At 37.0% G+C, this 22,260-nt stretch overlaps 1 protein-coding gene and 1 long non-coding RNA gene across 2 annotated transcripts; one reads left to right on the plus strand and one right to left on the minus strand.

Moving 5' to 3' along the window:
- The first annotated feature begins 3,522 nt into the window (after nucleotides 1–3,522).
- Nucleotides 3,523–3,944, plus strand: LOC129726896 (uncharacterized). The gene is made up of 2 exons (XR_008728428.1): nucleotides 3,523–3,753; nucleotides 3,846–3,944. It is a non-coding gene; the product is annotated as an uncharacterized LOC129726896 (long non-coding RNA).
- Nucleotides 3,945–19,420: 15,476 nt separating this feature from the next.
- Nucleotides 19,421–21,868, minus strand: LOC129727710 (uncharacterized). The gene is made up of 3 exons (XM_055685786.1): nucleotides 21,546–21,868; nucleotides 21,193–21,487; nucleotides 19,421–21,046 (listed from the first exon to the last, which is right to left on the minus strand). Exons 1-3 carry the CDS (start codon nucleotides 21,736–21,738, stop codon nucleotides 19,588–19,590), a joined length of 1,947 nt encoding a protein of 648 aa, XP_055541761.1. The 5' UTR covers nucleotides 21,739–21,868; the 3' UTR covers nucleotides 19,421–19,587.
- Between the last annotated feature and the right edge of the window lie 392 nt (nucleotides 21,869–22,260).

A 22,260-nucleotide genomic window follows, 5' to 3' on the forward strand; every position in this document is an offset into this window, starting at 1 on the left:
AGGTAGCACTCCAGCGTAAGAGTTGGGGCATTCGCTATTGCGCAATCGTCACGCTTGACGTGAAGAATGCATTCAATAGCGCCAGTTGGGACTCCATAGCGCTCGCGCTTAGGAGCATCCACGTACCGGTGTCGTTGTACAAGATTTTGGAAAATTATTTCCAGAATCGGGTACTAGTTTACAACACGGAGGAGGGTCAGAAGTGCGTCCCAATCACCGCAGGGGTACCGCAAGGTTCCATCCTGGGCCCGGTGTTGTGGAATGTCATGTATGACGGGGTGTTGAAACTAAGGTTCCCTGTAGGGGTTGTGATCGTCGGTTTCGCAGACGACATCACGCTAGAGGTCTACGGCGAGTCGATCGAAGAGGTCGAGTTGACGGCCGCGCACTGCATACGCAAGTTCGAAGACTGGATGCACTCTAGGAAACTGGAGTTAGCGCACCATAAAACGGAGGTTACGGTTGTGAACAACCGCAAATTAGAGCAACAGGCGGTGGTCAGAGTCGGTGACTGCACCATTACCTCAAGGCGTTCCTTGAAGCTCTTGGGGGTTATGGTTGACGATAAGCTCACATTTAAGAGTCACGTCGACTATGCCTGTAAGAGGGCTTCAACGGCCGCTGCAGGACTATCTCGAATGATGTCCAATAGCTCAGCGGTATATGGCAGCAAGCGTAAACTTCTTGCCAGCGTGGTTTCGTCCATACTTAGGTATGGTGGGCCAGCGTGGTCCAAAGCGTTAGGTACCAACAGTCATCGTCGAAAACTGGAAAGTACCTACAGGCTCATGTGCCTGAGGGTTGTGAGCGCGTACCGTACAGTGTCATACGACGCAATCTGCGTCCTGTCCGGCATGATGCCTATCAGCATAGCCATTAAGGAGGACGTAGAATGCTTCGATCAACGTGACACAAGGGGTATACGAGGCACCAGAAGGTCATTCTCGATGATCAGATGGCAGCAGGAATGGTCCAATTCCGCAAAGGGTAGATGGACGCATCGACTTATTCCGGACGTATCCGGATGGGTCGGGAGGCGCCATGGAGAAGTTAACTTCCACTTGACACAGATTCTGTCAGGTCATGGTTGCTTCAGGCAGTATCTACACAGATTCGGGCATGCGGGGTCCCCCATGTGTCCCGAGTGCGCGGATGCGGAAGAAACTGCTGAGCATGTCTTCTTCGTGTGCCCTCGTTTTGTGCATGCGCGGAGCGACATGATGGTAGTGAGCGGGCCAGACACCACTCCGGACAACCTAGTTCGGAGGATGTGTAAAGACCCAAACATTTGGAGGGCGGTTTGTACAGCCGCCTCTCAAATAGTTTTAGAATTGCAAAACAGGCGACAGGTTGACCACCGACACGCCAGTGTTAGCTAACGGCCAGTCTCCAGGTTAGTTAGCTAAGTTAGCAAAGAGATCTATAGAACCAAGAGGGTGCACAGAGCACAAAAGCCGCTTCCCGAAGCAATACCTAGCGGTGGTCCCGGGGAGTATTATGGGCTGGAGACTGGAGGGGTTTTAGTGGGTCCGGTCACTGATTCAAATCAACCCCACACTCCCTGAGGTTGGTCACCTCAGGGGTTTAGATGCAAATTTCCCCTCCACCTGAAACAAAAAAAAAATATATATATATATATATATATATATATATATATATATATATATATATATATATATATATATATATATATATATATATATATATATATATATATATATATATATATGTATATATATATATATATATATATATATATATATATATATATATATATATATATATATATATATATATATATATATATAATAGTGTTGAAATGTCACCATTTGTGGCAGAACACACAATATTAATTCTGAATATATATTAGTACATAAATAAATAATAAATACATATTTTTGGAGATATAGACCCTTTCCCGTATCCTGCACAGGATAAAAATATCACCAATCGATTTATTGACCAATTTTACATAAGAAATGCCCAGCCAAGCGGCTTCTAATTGGTGGGAATTTGGATTAATTTTTTCTCAGTGTGCAATAGTGTTAATAAAATTTACTTCAATTTTATATCAATTTTACTGAATTTCCAAACAAATTTTAGGCATGATTCTATGAAGTTATGTACCATGTTATATGGCTCAAAATAAGTAATAAAAGATTCAAAAACAACCGAAGTGTCCATAAGCTAATAATTTTAGTGTCGAATGTCGGTGATTGTTTTGAAATAACAAAGTTTTTATGTTTTTGGTGAAACTCACTGTTCACAGTTATAACAATAAATTTTTGTATATACAGAAATTTGCTCTAAATATTCCGCAAAATATGAATTGGATGTGACGTTTATTAAATGACGTCCTTTTTTTTAAAAAAATGGCAATATACAATACTTTAAACATCTTTAACCCTTCGTCGGCAGCTTTACAAGTCCATTCGAAATTCAGTTTTGATATGGTGACCATTAGGCAAACGGCTTGAATCTTTCCTAAAATGTTCTGTTTGTCAAAACAGAACGGAACAATAAATAACAATATAATGATAATTACACTGCACAGTAAAAAAAATTTTTCATTTGTTTAAATGCACATAAATGGAGCATTGGAAACTGTGTAATATTCTGTGTTTGTCTCACCGCTAGGTGGATTAATTTGTTTTTTTTTTACCTGAACTATGCCCCAGTTTCGCATGTAACTTCTAGTTTTTTTAAATTTACACAAACTAATTTCGACAATTACCGTAACGAATGCTTACATATGTACTTGGAAATTGTTGGTGGAAAAAGCGTATTTTCACGTTTTTTTTTTATTTTATCAGTTCCTACATTCAGATAAATTTAAACTAAATAGATGGTTCACATTTTTCTACATAACTTCTGAACCATATACCCAAATGTAATATAGATGCAGGACTGTGGATTACAATACATCAATTCCCCGGAAAAATAACTCTCTAGTTTTTATTAAAACTTTGTGTATTTGGTCTTTCCGGTAAAATTTCAGACTCGTATATTTTTGTTTGGCACGCACTTAGGGTGTTCCTCTCTGATTTAGGTTGGTTTAAAAAATAGTCGTTTTCTCTATAGATTAAACTTCATAACGTCATATTTGTATAAAATATGTATGTTGATATAAATAAACTAAAAACGTGAAATATTTTGTTCATTCAAATATAGTTATTATTTTTTTATAAATTGAGCGTACCTTCACCCTTCGTGAGTAACAACTTTTCCCTTTTATTAACCACTCTCACAATAACGAGAACTACGCATGTCAAATTTGATGGAAAATTGTTCAGGCGTTTCAGAGTTATTGTGATGTGTTGTAAATATACATGAGTAATATAGTTATTAGAAGTAATAATGCAATATGTCGCCCTGTAAGAGACATTTGTGCAAATAGTTTTCAGTCAACACGTATGATTTATATTCCATATTGAATAAACATGGGGAAAATGGCGAGTGTGATGCAATGTACTGCTATAAAATAGTGTTTCTACTGGGAGAAATATTATTTGTAAACTTAAGGTCACTGAGATACAAGCGCAAAACATTCAATATGAAATTTATTCTGCTCCTTGCTATGCTCATGGCGGTCGCTTGTGCCGATGATCTAACGAAGAAGTTGCTGGAAATACAAAGTTCTGTTAATATCAGTCCGGAACAGGCCCATGGTTTTCTTGACTCAGTTGTTGGGTTCTTCAAAGATAACGCTGGAACCATCGGAGCTATCGCCAATGGTTTGATTGGCATTGCACTGTAAGTTTACTTAAACTTTATTCCAATTTCCCACATCTTTCAAAAGTAAATATGCATAACTTACATTTTACATTTCATATCTTGCTCTACAGCGGCTAAGCGGTTCCAAACTGGACGAACAGAACTGTCTACGGCTTATTTTTCAAGACTGTAATATGCATTTCAATGAATAAATTGTTTGAAATTACAAACGGGTTTTGACATAATCACTCGAAAGAAAACTTCATCTAATCAAGATAACTTGCTTCCGTCTTTTGAACTATACCACTTTTTATTCAGCCCAAGAATAATCCGGATGATACATTGCAATCATCTGCATCTCCATGAATGTCACATGAAGGGAATTTTTGTTTGTATTATGAAGTAGGATAATTCAGGATTCGCTGTGGTAGATCAGCGGTTCTTAACATTTCTTTTTGTCCGCGTACCCCTTGGCCACATTTCCCAAATCAATTGTACCCCCTGGCTTCGAATGTTTTCGCAGAGCGGGAGAGAATAGTGGTAGATCATGTTGTGGTAGCCTAGTCAGATTTTGAATTGCACTATGGTTTGTTTGATTGCTACAGTCATGTTTTAAGAGCAGGTTTGAATATCAAATGAAGTATTATAAAGAAAAATGCCTTTGTCCGCCATTAATGATTTTTTTTTCGCGTATCCCCTAAAGGATTTCACGTACCCCTAGGGGCACGCATACCCCAGGTTGAGAACCGCTGTGGTAGTTGATGCGATTAAATAATTCCAAATACAATAATGTAAATTCCGAAATCCGCGTAAGAAGCGACCTTAGTCTAAGTTTCAAGCTATATACATAGTGAGATTATAAGCATAATAGCGAAATAAAACCACAGAGAGACGTTCAAGTAACAAAAACATTTATCGAAAAATCCGTGTAAATTTTCGTAGATAATTGCGTTATTAATCACATGTACCTTATTGCTAAATTTTTTTCTGCAGGTAAACCAGGCAGGCGTCACTGGTAGCGCTATTGGACTTCTGTCTGCGGTAAAACATTAATTCATATGCACTAATTTATCTTTTTTTTATAGTTTGCGTGTTTGAAGAGTTATGGTACCAGGCTTATTAGGACTTATTAATTGTATAATTCCCTGTTCGAGTAGAGACTCTAATAAATAACACGATTCTATAAACCTTCGCGAAACAAATCTCTACTGTAAACTAAATTCAACTGATTTACCATTATTGTACTATAAAATGGGGTGAAATAATTTTTAAACTGAAAACATTGAACACAGCTATTTTAGGAACGAAAATAACGATATTTTAGGTTACAAACAGTTCATTGTGGCTAACAAGGTAAAATTTATTAGTTTTGCATTCATTTGATTATCATTCAATCGATTTCAATTCGAATTGCTGCACAAGGTCAAAAATTAGCACTGGAATTGGTTTTTTTTTTGTGATTTGCTGGTCTGTCATCAGTATTGAATACCACTGGTACTTTTTGAACTTAAACAAACTTCACTCAGTTCTTCACTCAAAGTTCTTGATTCACTTCCTAGGTGAATGTCGATCGCACTGTTCGTTATGAGCGTTATGAGTTACCACGGAAGGTACATATTTCTTGCATCATACCATCCCATTATATGACGAAACCTTAGAAAAGAAGATAACACTTTCTTTATCTTATATAAAAAATAACACAACTTTTTTATCACATAATGATATATTTTTCCTGTATCCTAGATATTGCTGCAATTACTAGTTGCTCACGTAACAATATGACCAATCTGATTAAAATTTGTCAGAGTAGTACATATTGACTCCTCCATCGAACGACACTCAGATGCTTAAAACACCGGTGGCAATCTTTCCGAGCGCATTCTTGTTGGTCTTGAACCAGTCCCAGGCATCGCCCCACCATGCATTGGCTATTTCCGGATTGCTCTCGATAACCTTACCAATAGCTTTTAGATGTCCTTCTATGTCATCATTGGGTGCAGGTAGGGCGAAGGCTGCGGCCAACAACATCGCAAGAACGAGTGCGAATTTCATTTTGGTTGATTTTGTTGCTTCCTTCAAGAACTTCCTGCAGAGATTGATGCATTTTCGTCTGTCTTCTCAGCTTTTATATCATGTTGTGTTTGAACAAGTGTTCTGAATCAACCAAAACTGTGTTTATTTCTTTTTTATCACTGTAGCTTTCGAAATAAAATTGTAAAATGCAAAATTCAAAATAAAGTAACTGTTAACATAGCTGTCCCTAATCTTTGTTAGTTGGAATCCACTTGATCTAATGATTTGTGCCTTCTTTCGTTTTGAGTTCATGATACCAACACTGACCAATGTTACAAGAATTCAATGACGGTTTTCAAGATGTGGGCTAATTTGAAAACTAAAACCGCACGTTGTAATAACAGAGCCATATTTACGGGGAGGCCAGGACAAATCACGAAAAAAACTATTCTGTTGCATGCGTGTTCATTTCAGCACTGCCGTAGCATGAGGGGTAAAGGGCCCTTAGAGGGTGCCACCTATGAGGAAAATTTTCATCAAATTACCTGAAATCAAAAAAACTAGCTCATGAAACGCAAATCAAGAGCCTAGAACCACGCTGCCACTTCTAGAGATGGACATGTTCAGAGAAATAATCAGTTTTGAATATAAATGATTCAAAGAGACATTTCAATTTGCTCGAAGTTCTGGAACAAGAGAAATAAAAGTCAAACCAGGTGCCTAAGCTATATTGATGACTAGGCCACAATATGTTCTACTTCCTAAAATTTGATATTTGGACAGGCACTATAAGTATTTTTTTGGAGAATTTTCTAAAGAATAATATGTGATTTTAGGAATACTATGAAATTGTTTGATTATAGTTGGACGAAGCATTATAAAACTTGAGAAAAACAAATATTAGTACCTACATACGTAAACATACATATATGAACCAAAGCAAAAACAACAAATTTTGAGTATATTCCTTTTTCGTAAAAATAGCAGTTTTTTCAGTTCGCTCGAAGTTTCCGATACAACATTTAATTCAACTTGCGACAGCGCGAAATTCGATAAACCAGCTAGTTTCCTTAAAAAAACACATCTCGGATTTTTTTTTTTAAATCATACTAAATATGTCGTATTATAAATAACACTTGTGCAAAAAGCAAATGGAAATTCGAAGTCAACTGTTTTAGCTCAGATAAATTTGAAAAAAACTTATATAATGCACTACCCGCCACACTGTAAGCAAATGTTCACCAATTTGGTCAAAATTGTTTTTTAATGGCATTTGTTTAAAAATATATAAATATCATTTTAAAGATGATAATGACCGTTGTCTATACCGATGTTCCAACAGCCAAGCTGTTGCAACTGCAGGAACTGATTGACGTCAATTCGTAACAGACCCACAAGTGGCACGACAAGGTCATTTTATAAAACACAGCGCTCCATCCTTTGACGCTGTTCAATTGAGAAGCACTTAATACTATTTTGCAAATTTTAAATAAAGTTTGGAATGTAGCAACGCATGAGTTTTTACCAGTCACTGTAACCTGGCTTGATATGATGGTATTACAAGAATAACGTGCTCGTTATTTGTTTGTTATACCTTCCAATCTCACTTCTCTCAAAGATGACTGTACCGCTTTTCACAATGCACAGTAATCCAAAAAGGCAAAAAGTGGAACTTAATTCCATAGCGCCGTTTACATTCATCTTAGCTTAATAGTGTCTTGGGAACAATTTGTTTGTATAAATGACTCGCATAATCGGAAATTGTCAAAAATTATGAAAAGTTTACCATACTAAAAATAAAAAAACTAACTTTTATGTGTTTAGAGACAAAGGAATGTAATAGAAGATTCAAAAATATGAAACTTTGTTGAACAACTAAAAATTCTATCTTCAGTAGGTACAAAGTTATAAAGTATATTATATGGAATTTACTTAAAACTTAAAAAATGGTCCCCATGGTTCTGTGGTTAGCGATGTCGGTCGGCTAGCTCTCCCACACGCTTGTGATATCGGGTTCGATTCCCGATCGAGTCGAGGTTTTCTTCGAGCTGAAAATTTTCTCGACTCAGCACTGGGGCACGGTGTGTCGTTGTACTTATCCTACACATACAAAATGTGCCAAAAACAATATCAATAACGAATTCTCTCAACTAATAATCTAGTTGATCGAGACCGCTATTAGCCCCAAGGCTAAGCGTGCGATATTGTTTTTGTTACTTAAAACTTAGTTTTTGGCACCTTACTTTTGTTAGTTGCATTTTACACGAAAGCGTTGTTCGGAAGAATTGTTAGGGCACATAAAATACACTTTTTGTCAAAGACCATACATCTCCAGGACTTTTCCTTACGAAGTTATATCATATTTTAGCTTATTTTTCGAAAACTTCAAGAACGTATAAGTTGAAAAGAGGCAAGTGGAATCATGATGTCAATACTTTTTACTGAAGTTAAGCTCAAGTACTATAAACTCTTGTTGGTTCCATTTGTCCCAATCCATCCATATTAGAGTACGGCGAGCATATGTTACATTAGGAGTTCATATAATAAAAATAATAACTTTTTTGTGTTGACAGATAGAGGCATGCTTTATTTGGAAAAGTTTTAGAACTTGCAAAAATATGAAACTTTGCTAAACAAACAAAGTTCCTATTTTCATTAGGTACAGAGTTACAGAGTATTTTATGTAAAAGTTACTTAAAAGTTAGTTTTTTATACTCAACTTTTGTTAGTTACAATTTACAAGAAAACGTTGTTCTAAAGAAGCATTTGGTTATATAAAACACACGTCTTTGTCAAAGACCACACATCGCTAGAACTTTTCCTTTCAAAGCTATAGCATATTTTAGCTTAATATTTTTCAATAACTTTGACAACGTCTAGAAAAAAACTGGGTGGATTGAGACGAATGGAACTTACAACAGTTCTGAGTACTTGAGCTGAATTTTGAGAAAAAGTATTGACATTATTATTACACTTGCCTCGTTTTGCCTTATACGATCTTAACATTATCGAAAAAATAAGCCTAAATAACTATGAAATGATGGTTGGCAAATGGCTGGACACGTGTAACTTGAGACCCTAATGTGGCCATTCACCTCTGTCCACCTCTGTCCTCTGGCAACTCCTATCCCAACCTCCACGTGGTGCCGATCGGAATACGAGTAACCTTAGCGGAGATCGGGTAACCAACCCCGATGGAAACTATGGTCGTATGCTGACTGGGAAGGGGGTCGTACGCGGCTGTATCCCCATAGGGGCGGCGTACAACAGCGTCTGACACGGAGCGGGCGGCTGAACCCCACCAGGACTGGAGACTGGAGGGGTTTTAGTGCGTCGGGACAGGGATCAGTAGGTGTCTGGGGGAGTGTAACTACCTCTGGGGGAGTGTAAAAAAAAAAAAACACCTAAGATGGCAGCCCCATTAGCAGGATGTAGGTATCGCGACCCTGGTAAGGTAGCATACCGAAACCTTTCATCAACCACGAACAACGAACTATGAAATTCCGTGTAAATTTTCAAAGATAAATGCGTTATAAATCACTTGTACACTAGCACTACATGGTGACCTTATCGCTAAAATATTTTTTTCCGCAGGTATACCAGGCGGGCGTCACTGGTAGCGCTATTGGACTTCTGTCTGCGGTAAAACATTCAACTAATAAAAATTTAAGGTTAATTCATATGCACTTATTTATCTATCTTGTGATTGTTTGCGTATTTGAAGATTTATGGTACTAGACTTATTAGGACTTATTAATTGTATAATTCCCTTTTCGAGTAGAGACTCTAATAAATAACACGATTCTATAAACCTTCGCGAAACAAATCTTCAGATAATTATCTCTACTGTAAACTAAATTCAACTGATTTACCATTATTGTACTATAAAATGGGGTGAAATAATTTTTAATCTGAAAACATTGAACACAGCTATTTTAGGAACGAAGATAACAATATTTCAGGTTACAGCCAGTTCATTGTGGCTAACAAGATGAAATTAATTAGTTTTGCATTCATTTGATTATCATTCAATCGATTTCAATTCGAATTGCTGCACAAGGTCAAAAATTAGCACTGGAATTGGTTTTTTTTTTTGTGATTTGCTGGTCTGTCATCAGTATTGAATACCACTGGTACTTTTTGAACTTAAACAAACTTCACTCAGTTCTTCACTCAAAGTTCTTGATTCACTTCCTAGGTGAATGTCGATCGCACTGTTCGTTATGAGCGTTATGAGTTACCACGGAAGGTACATATTTCTTGCATCATACCATCCCATTATATGACGAAACCTTAGAAAAGAAGATAACACTTTCTTTATCTTATATAAAAAATAACACAACTTTTTTATCACATAATGATATATTTTTCCTGTATCCTAGATATTGCTGCAATTACTAGTTGCTCACGTAACAATATGACCAATCTGATTAAAATTTGTCAGAGTAGTACATATTGACTCCTCCATCGAACGACACTCAGATGCTTAAAACACCGGTGGCAATCTTTCCGAGCGCATCCTTGTTGGTCTTGAACCAGTCCCAGGCATCGCCCCACCATGCATTGGCTATTTCCGGATTGCTCTCGATAACCTTACCAATAGCTTTTAAATGTCCTTCTATGTCATCATTGGGTGCAGGTAGGGCGAAGGCTGCGGCCAACAACATCGCAAGAACGAGTGCGAATTTCATTTTGGTTGATTTTGTTGCTTCCTTCAAGAACTTCCTGCAGAGATTGATGCATTTTCGTCTGTCTTCGCGAAACAAATCTCTACTGTAAACTAAATTCAACTGATTTACCATTATTGTACTATAAAATGGGGTGAAATAATTTTTAATCTGAAAACATTGAACACAGCTATTTTAGGAACGAAGATAACAATATTTCAGGTTACAGCCAGTTCATTGTGGCTAACAAGATGAAATTAATTAGTTTTGCATTCATTTGATTATCATTCAATCGATTTCAATTCGAATTGCTGCACAGTTCTTCGCTCAAAGTTCTTGATTCTTTTCCTGGGTGAATGTCGATCGCACTGTTCGTTAAGCAGGTATTAGACGACGCAAATATTTGCTATTTTTGGTACGATTTTTATTTGCACAAAATAAAATCTGTATTGAAAAATAGCAATTATTTGCTTCGTCTAATAACTTCTTTATGAGCGTTATGAGTTACCACGAAAGGGACATATTTCTTGCATCATACCATCCCATTATTTGACGAAACCTTAGAAAAGAAGATGACAATCACCAGACTTTCTTTATCTTATATAAAAAAATAACACAACTTTTTTATCACATAATGATATATTTTTCCTGTATGCTAGATATTGCTGCAATTACTAGTTGCTCACGTAACAATATGACCAATCTGATTAAAATTTGTCAGAGTAGTACATATTGACTCCTCCATCGAACGACACTCAGACGCTTAAAACACTGGTGGCAATCTTTCCGAGCGCATCCTTGTTGGTCTTGAACCAGTTCCAGGCATCGCCCCACCATGCATTGGCTATTTCCGGATTGCTCTCGATAGCCTTACCAATAGCTTTTAGATGTCCTTCTATGTGAGCCGTTGCGGAACACAGTGGTCTAAAGACCATTTTTTTCGAAAATGAGTTTTTTGCATAAACCGTATCTACTCAAGAAGCTGAAGTTGGGAGATTAAGAAAATTTCGGAAAATCGAATTTTAAAGCTGATTTATTCCGTGTTGAAAATTCGTCCGAAACAGAATGGCCGTTTTGTTTCGGGACAGAGTGGTCTATGTACATAAATCGATGTAATACTATCATGTAACACGTAACATGTAGCATATTACTTGTGATAAGGAACATGCCACTTGTTTTGTACATGTCACACGTGATATGTAACATGTTACACGTAATGTAACACGAAAAATGTAACATGTAAAATATTATGTAATATGTAATATATTGTGTTACATGTGATGTAACACGTGACATCTTACATGTGACATGCTATATGTATCATATAACATGTGACACTAGCCATTTTATACGATTTACCGTTCTTTCTTTGTCATTTACCGGGTTTGTGTACATAGACCACTCTGTTCCGAAACGATTCGAGGATTCCTGTGAATATATATATATATATATATATATATATATATATATATATATATATATATATATATATATATATATATATATATATATATATATATATATATATATATATATATATATATATATATATATATATATATATATATATATATATATATATATATATATATATATATATATATATATATATATATATATATATATATATATATATATATACATATATATATATATATGAAGTCAGAGTGGTCTATGTACATTGGTGAGATAAAATCACCGATTTCGCAAAGAAACTGTTAATTTTATGTATCCCAATGTTAAACCACTTCATAACCTTTATATTAGAACATTTTGTTTGAAAGAATCCGTTGAACAGAATTTTATTCAGAGATTTTTCGAAAATTGCTTCTCCTGAACAATTTGCTCGATGGCACATAGACCACTCTGGTTCGCAACGGCTCATGTCATCATTGGGTGCGGGCAGGGCGAAGGCTGCGGCCAACAACATCGCACGAACGAGTGCGAATTTCATTTTGATTGATTTTGTTGCTTCCTTCAAGAACTTCCTGCAGAGACTGATGCGTTTTCGTCTGTCTTCTCAGCTTTTATATCATGTTGTGTTTGAACAAGTGTTCTGAAACAACCAAAACTGTGTATGTTTTTTATCACTGTAGCTTTCGAAATAGAATTTTAATATTCAATATAAAGTACCGTGGAATGGGGTGAAATTGATCACCTGAAAATTCGTGATAAAAAAATACTAATCAAAAGATATTGCTCATACAAGACTAGGCAATAAACTTTGATGAGTTTTCGACTGTTGGGATGTTGTGGACTTATGTTATACATTATACGGAACAGTTCCCATCCGCCATCGCAATAGGTCCACAGCAAACAGAGTTCATGTACCCAAAATCGCCCCAATCAGTATTGACGATTAGCTTTAAAAAGCATCTTGACAAGGAACGAACAAATAATATTTTCCCCTGAAGATGTCACTGACCAGTGACGAAACGTCGGATAGTATAAAATAAGTAGTTCTAAATTTTTGTGACTGCTCAGCCGAACGTATAACATAAGTCCACAGACTAGGCAATGTTAACGTATCCTTAAACGCAACTTTTGCATGATTCACATACCTGTCAAAGTTAACCCTTGCATGCCCGGTGCAATTTTTCATATTTTCCAAGAAATTCCAAAAACTAGCTAATGAAACGCAAATCAAGAGCCTAGGACCACGCTGCCACTTCTAGAGATGAACATTTAAAAAAAATCAGTTTTGAATATATAAATAAATCAAAGCGGCATTTCAACTTGCTCGAAGTTTTAAAACAAGAAAAATAAAAGTTAAATCAAGTGCCCAAGCCTTATTGATAACTAGGCCACACTATTTTCTACTTCCTAAAATTTGATATTTGAACTGGCACTATAAGAATTTTTGGAGAATTTTCTAAAGAATATGATATGATTTTTGGAATATTATGAAATTGGACGGAGTATTATAATATTTAAAAACAATTTTTAGTACATACTCAAACATACATATATGAACCAAAGCAAAAACAACATATTTTTCGTAAAAATAACAGTTTTCTCAGTTCGCTCGAAGTTTCCGATACAACATTCAATTCAACTTGCGACAGCACGAAGTTTGCTAAATCAGCTAGTTTCCTAAAAAACACATCAATCTCGGATTTTTTTTTCTTCGAAATCATACTCAATATGTCGTATTACAAATAACACTTGTACAAATAGTTCAAACATAGAAATTCCAAGTCAACTTTTTTAGCTTAGATAAATTTGAAAATAACTTATATATACCACTACACATCACACTGCAAGCAAATGTTTAACCAATTTGATCAAAATTGCTATCTAATGGCATTTGTTTAAAAATATATCAATATCATTCTAAAGATGATAATGACCGTTCTCTATATCGATGTTCTAACAGCCAAGCTGTTGCAACTGCAGGAATCCATTGACGTCATTTCGTAACAGACCCACAAATGGCACGACAAGATTATTTTATAAAACACAGCGCACCATCCATTGAAGCTGTTGAATTGAGAAGCACTTAATACTCATTAATTATGAATGTATACTATTTTGCAAATTTAGAATAAAGTTTGGAATGTAGCAAGGCATGAGTTTTTAGCAATCGCTGAAACCTGGCTTAATATGATGGCATAACAAGAATAACGTGTTATGTAATGCTTTTCAATCTCACTTTCCTCAAAGATGGCTGTACCGCTATTCACAATGTAAAGATCAAATGCAAAACGTGGTTACCTCATAAGTCGCTATTGAGTACGAATATAATCGGACTTTCAGTTCAAACATTATGTATAAAAATGTGAAAGCTAATGAAAATTTCGCTTTCTTAACCGATTCGAACAAAATTGTTATAAAACGGGCCCTTAGCTTATGAATGTAATAAGGGTAAAGCAAGTAGTTCGATAGTTATGGTAGGAAATGTGATCCAGATGCTGTTAAAAATAATATTTTTCAAAATATGTATTGTTACATAGTGACAGTATCTTATCTGTTATAACTTAAAAAATATTCTAAAAGGTAAGTAAATGAAAATCCAACTAAAATCACTGAAAACCGAGAAAATCGAGTAAATTGATGTCTATGTGACAAACATATGTTATATAAATATTAGACTTTTGATTTAGGCCAATTATACTGATCGTCAAAAGTGAAAAAACTGTTGCTCTATTCCTCAAAATAGTCGCCCTGAAGAGATTATAGCTTATTAACCATTCTTGTGAATTTTGGAGCCTCTAGTGTGTGCAGAAGTGCGTAAAAATGCAGCACAGCAAGTACTAGCCGGATTTATCGCTTCTATGTTGGCTTACAGGAAAACTCATTTAAGTCAGCATGGTTTCTATCGGGGTCGTTCTGGACAACTAACTTGCTTTGCTTCGTCTCGGGTTGTATCTCTCACATTGAAAATGGAAAACAGGTTGAAGCTGTATATACGGATTTGAAAGCCGCATTCGACAAAATTGACCATCTAATTCTACTCGGCAAACTCTCAAGAATCGGCGTCTTCGAAAGCCTGGTTCAAAGGATGCAATCATACCTATGTGACAGAAGTCTGAGCATTAAACTTGGATCCAACACATCCTGACGATTTACAAACACTTCCGGTGTTCCCCTAGGGAGTAACCTTGGGCCACTTCTATTTGTATTATATTTTAATAATGTCGCAGCTCGTCATGGAATTGGTTGTAAGCTGTTGTATGCCGATGATTTAAAGATTTTTATGGTCGTTGAAGATTTATCCGACTGTCAAAAACTGCAAGAGGTATTGAATATTTTGAGGATAGGTGCCAAAAAAACCTAATGATCATCAGTGTCAATAAATGTGCTGTTATTTCGTTTCATCGTGGTAGCAATCCTATAAAAGCTACTTATACAATTAGACGTACACCTCTAGCTCGTGTCAACGAAATTAATCACCTTGGTGTGCTGCTTGAATTTCAAGCGACATCGAGCCAATATTATTGATCGTGCAAGTCGTCAACTGGGATCTCTGATGAAGGTTTTAAAAGATTTCACCGATATGCATTGTTTACAATCATTGTACTTTGCATTAGTAAGATCCATTGTGGAATCGTCTGCTGCAGTGTGGGCGCCATATCAAATCACCTGGATTGACAGGATTGATAGACAGGCTGAATCTTCCATCGTATGAACACCACTGCAATCTATTGGGAATTGATACCCTTGAAAAAAGGAGAAGAATTCAGCAAGCAATGGTTGCAGCTAAAGTGATTCTTGGAGAAATTGACTGCCCGGCTTTTTTGAGCAAGTTTTCTTTTAATTTTTTTTTTATCCTCGCTTATTTTCCGTCGGTCTGGTTCCGCCACTGTTGTGGCCAATCACCGACGCCCAGGGAGGCGACTCCACACCCAGGACCCTAACTCACAACCCGTTTATTAACAGACCGGCGCCAACAGCTTTACTTCCTCATGCGATGGAAGGCGTGATCCCAGAGATTTTTCGCCTCAGAAAATCTCCCGGTGTCGGCTAGGATTGAATCTAGACCAGTTGGGTTGGTTGTGAGTGGATCACGCCACCTCACAACCATCGAAACCTATGTCGGCGGTGGGATTCGAACCCAGGCGTCGAGCGTGGTTGGCGGAGACGTTACCAACCACACTAGGCCCCCGCTCAAGTTTTCTTTTAATGCTACTAGAAGAATTCAACGCAGGTCACTCAACGAAATGTTTGTAACGCCGTTCCATCGTTCTGTGTTCGGGTATTTCGAACCAGTCACCAAAGTTATACACACATTCAACAAAACGTGTCTATTTTTTTAATTTGGAATTACATCTATTCTGTACAAGCGGAAATTGCTCGCAGCTAAACTATTTCAATTAATTAACATAATTCTGTTAGGTTTAGATAGTTTTTAAATTACATTTATTAAGACGGTAATTGTCGGATGAATTAAAAATAAACAATAAACCAGTCTCTGAAAAAGTTATCTTTACTAGGGGCACCAAAATTCACAGGAACGGGTCAAAAGCTATAATCTTTCATTTTGTGTTAGTTTGCGCTCTAGGGCAAAACCTGTGTCTACCAGTGCAATGATTTAAAATCATGATGCTGACTTAACTCTACCAAATCAACTCTGGAGGTTATAACCCAGAATCGTGCGCAAATATTTACGCAAAGAATAATTAGGTACTTTTGAATGTTCATCATCAGCCTAACGTTAATCTGCACACGAATTCGTTTAGTTATTTCTCGTAAGTCAGCATTTTTACACAGTTTGAGCAAAGAGATGTTTTTTTTTTTGCAGAAAAATGCCAGTTTTTAAGACTACCTGAAATTTATTCCACATAAGTATTTATCAAGATTACCTACTTTTGAATTCAACATTTGGTTTTTAACTTTTTTCGTATCACCTGAAATGACAGGGCGAAAAAAAACCGCGCATCAATACGAGGAGAAAGAGAGAGCATTCTCTCTCGGACAATTCGAGTGTCTGCAGCGAAAACCCTTTTGAAATTTTTGCTGAGCAAAAAGCCGGTGAAATGGAAGTTATTACTAATGAAACTATACAAAATGTCAATTCTTTTAAAAAGTAGAAAGGTCCATCTATTGTAGTAACTATTTCTTCCGAATTTAATATTTCAAAAAGGAACTTTCAACGTTTGTTTCTGACGTTTAAGTTACCTTTCAAATTGGCCTGAGAGGCAAATGCCGGCTCAATGAAGGGTCGTGATCGTCTGGTTCAGTATTAATCTGACAAGATGTAGGGTAGGGAACATATTCTAAGCAGCTTTAGGAACCGTTTGTGTAATGAGAAGAAATACTCGAATTGTGTTGGGTGAAATCCAAACAGAAGTATATCAATCTGTTCTCTATCTTTTTCTCTGTTAAAACTTGTTTTCGGATTGTAAAAGTAAGTTAGCAAACTTTAACAATAATCAATTGAAGTTACCAATCGAGGGACACTATTCCAATCACCCCGAACCTATTTCAAGCAGTTTCCATATGTTTTGCAGGCGTTTTTTTTTCAACACCCGAAGTGGCTCCTGAATGGCTGCAGTATAGGTCGATTTGTTTCAATTGGTGATTGTTCACAGATTTCTTTGTGATTAACGGTATTCCTTATATTCGTAAGACAGCTAGACAATCAAAGTTTTCTTCACGGACGGATCTGTGATGGATGGACAATCCGGATATGGCGTTTTTAACACAGATCATCACATATCCCGCAAACTGGCACAGCCTTGCTCCATATATGTAGCTGAATTAGCTGCCATACACAATTCGCTGCGAATTATCGAGCTCAAGACACCAGGCAATTATTTCATCTTCTCGGACAGCCTCAGTTCTATCGAAGCTCTCCGATCGATTAAACAGGTCAAGCACCCGTCCTATTTCCTTCCGGAAATTAGACGGATATTAGAAGTGCTGGTTGATCGGTCTTTCATTATCTGCTTTGTGTGGGTCCCCTCTCATTGCTCAATCCCAGGCAATGAAGAAGCTGATTTATTAGCGAAAAGGGGTGCCATTGAAGGAGATATATTTGATAGACCGATCATCTATACCGAGTATTTTCACCTGCCTCGACAACTGGCCCTGGCAAACTGGCAGGAAAAATGGGATAAAGACGATCTTGGGCGATGGATGCACTCGATTTCGCCCAAAGTGTCTACAAAAGCTTGGTTCAAAGGGTTAGATTTAACTCGAGATTTCATCCGAGTTATTTCGCGCCTAATGTCCAATCACTATGTTGCAAACGCACACCTTTATCGAATAAACTTAGTCGATAGTAATCTGTGCGAATGTGGAGGGTACGAAGATATAGATCATATAGTCTTCGTATGCCCTAAGTACCACAGAGCAAGGACCAAGCTTATTGATTCTCTCCGAAAACAGAAAGTGACATTTACAATGCAAGTACGGAATGCGCTTGCTAGCCGCAACCCAGCGCTTGTAATACCTATTTATGACTTTTTAAGAGATATCAAGTATCGAATTTGATTATCTCCTTGCTTCTTCTTCTTATTTTTCCAACACAACCTCCATCAAAAAGTTTCACACTAATTCTGTTCCTTTTTTTTTTTTATTGATCTTTTTAGAGACACATGAATCATCGCTTCTTTCTGAGAGACATGATCCACCAAACATAGATATAAGTTTTGATTTCTAAAGATATAAGGAACCATCACACCTTAACGAATAGTATTAAGAATTGATATTTACTCATACAGAGAAGAACTTTATTTATTATTGTTATTGTTAGCCGTAGGTTTAAATGATATGTATTTTTAAATTGTATTTATAAAAGAGAAAAGATGAGAGGGTTTTTATGCCTGTTTGAGGAGGAGCAGTCGGGATACAGGCTCTACTCAAGCTGGCTTTTCCCTACTCCAAAAGATATTCGGCCCCGTTATGCTTTGCGGTTGGGCCTAAATAAATATTATAGTTTAAAAAAAAAAATAAATCAAAGTTTTCGTTTCCATCATTGAAACTGTCGATATTGATCAAAATTCAGGAGTTTTAGGCCTGTTATGATCAACTGATTAAAGTAGGCGCTACTGCTTAAGCCGTTCCTTACCCTACATTTTTTTGCCAACGACACCAAAAACGCCAAGCCGTTCAAGGTTGTCTTGAAAGGTCTCACCAAAATTATTTTGACAGAATTACTTGGCATAGCCCCTACCCAAGTAATTCTTGTGAAACAAAAATCACAAGGTGCAAACTGTCAGAGAACTGGAGTTTCCCTTGTGAAGTATTTAATTCATTTTAACGGCAGTGAGGATATCAACTTAAAATTAAGACACCTCTTCCTAAGGTCCGATTGGGCTAACATTGTGCAAATTGTATATTCTATCGTATTATGGCACAAAAGTGTTAGGAAATGCATATATATTATGCATGAAATTCCCTGCTCTCAAATGCTCAATTTAATTTTCGGATGTTGTTATATGGATCGTTTCTTGCACTTTTGTAATGTTTCATCAGACAAATGAGTAAGCGCTTGCTAGAAAGAGGGATATTTTTGTGTAGAATATTCCATTCTATTCAAATTCAACCGCAAAAAGTTAACTTTGTAAAAAGAGCATGAACAATTTCGTTTCGGAAAGATATATTTTAAAAATGTGTATCATATTAAAAACTTATTGAAAAAGCCTAAAAATATCCTATCGTATTACATAAAAATAACGATAAAACGCAATTTTTCCAAAATATTCCATTTATCACACAGTGACAGCGCGAACGACTTCTGCGAACCAGCTTAAGGATTTACATTCGTGTGTTCTAATTCTGCTAGTCGCCTCCTAAGTTGTCTATTTTCCCGCTGTAGTGCCATAAAGCGTTGGGTGAATTCATCATTCGTGAGTAGCAGACCAAACCCGGTTTGTGTAACTTCATCAATTTTTTCCAGCTTCTTCTGAGTCTCTTGCCATAGATTGAACGTACCCATCCAGTTATGACTACGGGAAGCCTGGGCCGTGTATTTCCGATCAACTCGGTTTTGAAAAAACTGTTCCTTGATTTCTTCTCGAAGCTCCGCTCGTAGGGTAGAAATTTCTAACTTCAATTCCTGAAATGCGGCTTGGATATTAGCTGGCATCGGATTGTTACTTGAAGCACTCGTTTTCGGTGTTTCCCAGTCAACGGAAACAGCAGGGTCTACGGTGATTGGAGTTGAAGTGACTTCCAGTGTTACGCGATGATTTTCTTTATTTTCCAAATTAACAGAACGACGCTGTGATAATCGTTTTGAGGAATCGTTTGCAAGCTTTTGAATTTGCGTTTCGACGTTTGATTCGGAAGGTATCTCCACCAAAGCACGACTGCCATCTAGGTCAGATTCTTCTCGAATATTTTCTAGATTAGCAGCAGTTCGTTGAGATCGATCTACAGAACACTGCTTTTTAATGGATGTTCGTTTTATTAGTCGGTTAACGTTGACATAACCTTCATCTTGATTGGCATTGTTGACAGCGGAATCCAGCTGATCAACATCCATATTGCTGTCGGAAATATCATCTAGAAATCCCATCATATTGTTGCCACCCATATTCAAACTCGTGCGAGATTCAGTGCTAAGTCGAGAGGATGAGCTCAACCTTGAAACATAATCCATCGAATCACGGCGCTGTAGAAACTGATCTATTTCACCCATAAAACTGTCATGTTCTTGTTTTCCTCCATTGGGCATAATAGGGACAGACGATATATCTGTTGCCGTAGAAGATTTCACAGCAATCTCCGTCGGTTGAGATGGTGGCAGCGATGGGTCGAAGCTTAAGCGACTATTTTCTTTTTCCAATGGCTTGGGGACAAATGCAATACTTGTCACTATACTTTCATGTAATGCACTAGTTTTGAGAGGTTTCGACAAATTTCGCATATCGTATCCGTAAACGCAACCCTTCAGGTTTCCAGCGCAAAAGTAACCTCCGCATTCCGATAGTGCCAACGATTCGAACGGATAATTTGAAGAGATCTGTGATGCCACTGCTTTTTTACGAGTATCAAATATGTTGATGACGTTGTCATAACCAGCACTAAACAAGGCATCCGGGTTGCTAGCTGTCATTGCGATATCCCGACAAGGGGCAGCGTGCGCTTCCGACTGATTGAAAACGATCTTTTTGGTCTGTGTGTCGAATAACACAACTGCACCATTGTAGGAAGCGACCGAGAGTAGAAATCGTTTCGTTGGATGAAAGCGGACCTTTGTAGTGCTGAAAACCAATTAGAGTTTAGTTTAATCATTCTAAAAATAATAGTAAACTACTTTCAAATGTTCATTCCGACCTTGGAGTTTTGTGCCGACCAGAATGCCAACATAAAGCCGAAATATATATTTGATCTTGAATGCAATACTTACTGTTTATCAAAGCTCATTGTCGCCAGTCGGCTGTTAGTTTTAATTCCGTAAAGATTCACCGTTCCGCTTTCGTAAACCGCCGCCAGAAAGTCATCAGTGGCACTGAAGTCCAAAAAAGTAACTCCATTAGCAACTCGGTCGGCCTCAAACCGTTTCGTAATTGAGGATTTCTTGTAATTCATGAAACGAATCAAACCGGAAGTCAAGCCCACTGCGATATCCTCGCGATCTGTTTTCGGACAGGCCGCACAGTACAGATTATCCATGGCAATTTTTTTCACGTTTGCAATGGTTGCTGTAAATAACGAAAATATATTGTTTCATGCGTGAAAAATATATCATGTAGCTCATACGTTGCCCCTCTACATTTTTTATGCGAAGCATTTCAACACCCCAGCTCTTGTTGGAGCGGAGTAACAACTTGGTCCCAGGGAAAAACTGGCATTCGCTGCCATTGCTATTCACATGAGCACTTGAACACAGCGACTCGAAAGCAGGAAATGTGTGCAACTTGGTGTCCTTAGCGCAGGATATAATTTCCAACATTTTAGAAACTTGTTAACACTCAGGTTAAAAGGTGAGAAAAATGGGTTTTAACCGAAAGAATTAGTATTAAAAATCAAATTATTACGCGCTTTTCATTCTATCGGTTTTGCAATCACACTGACCGTTTGTTGTTTACAATATTTGACAGGACTTTAAATTGTGCCCTTGTGGCGAAATTCGCTGCGCCGTTAGTAATACCAAAGAACATGAAGTAAAGGTATTTCATCATTTCATGAGTAAATCGTATACAATTGAAGTAGCTTTAGTTATTGCCCCTTGCATGACTATTTAGACTTTTATGATAATCATTCATTGCCCAATTTCTTATTTCGCTCTCTTGAACTGACACGCAGTGGTAGTTTTGTTTGGTTTATTTCTTGTTTCGTTATTCATTTGCCTCGTTTACCTCATTAGGTATAAAATTCTTGGGGTTTCGCTATTTTCTCCACAGTCCAAATAAGCACTGACGAAGGCACTATGTCAGTGCCGAAATACGTATTTGCAAGTGAAAAGTGAAAAGTG

The sequence above is a fragment of the Wyeomyia smithii genome, chromosome 3, assembly GCF_029784165.1.
Source record: "Wyeomyia smithii strain HCP4-BCI-WySm-NY-G18 chromosome 3, ASM2978416v1, whole genome shotgun sequence".
Lineage (NCBI taxonomy): Eukaryota > Metazoa > Arthropoda > Insecta > Diptera > Culicidae > Wyeomyia > Wyeomyia smithii.

Coding starts and splice junctions, on each gene's coding strand:
- LOC129727710 (XM_055685786.1), bottom strand. CDS start 21,738: ATGTTGGAAATTATATCCTGCGCTAAGGACACCAAGTTGCACACATTT. Junction 21,488..21,545: donor AAAAAATGTAGAGGGGCAAC/GTATGAGCTACA, acceptor CGTTATTTACAG/CAACCATTGCAAACGTGAAA. Junction 21,047..21,192: donor ACAATGAGCTTTGATAAACA/GTAAGTATTGCA, acceptor ATTGGTTTTCAG/CACTACAAAGGTCCGCTTTC.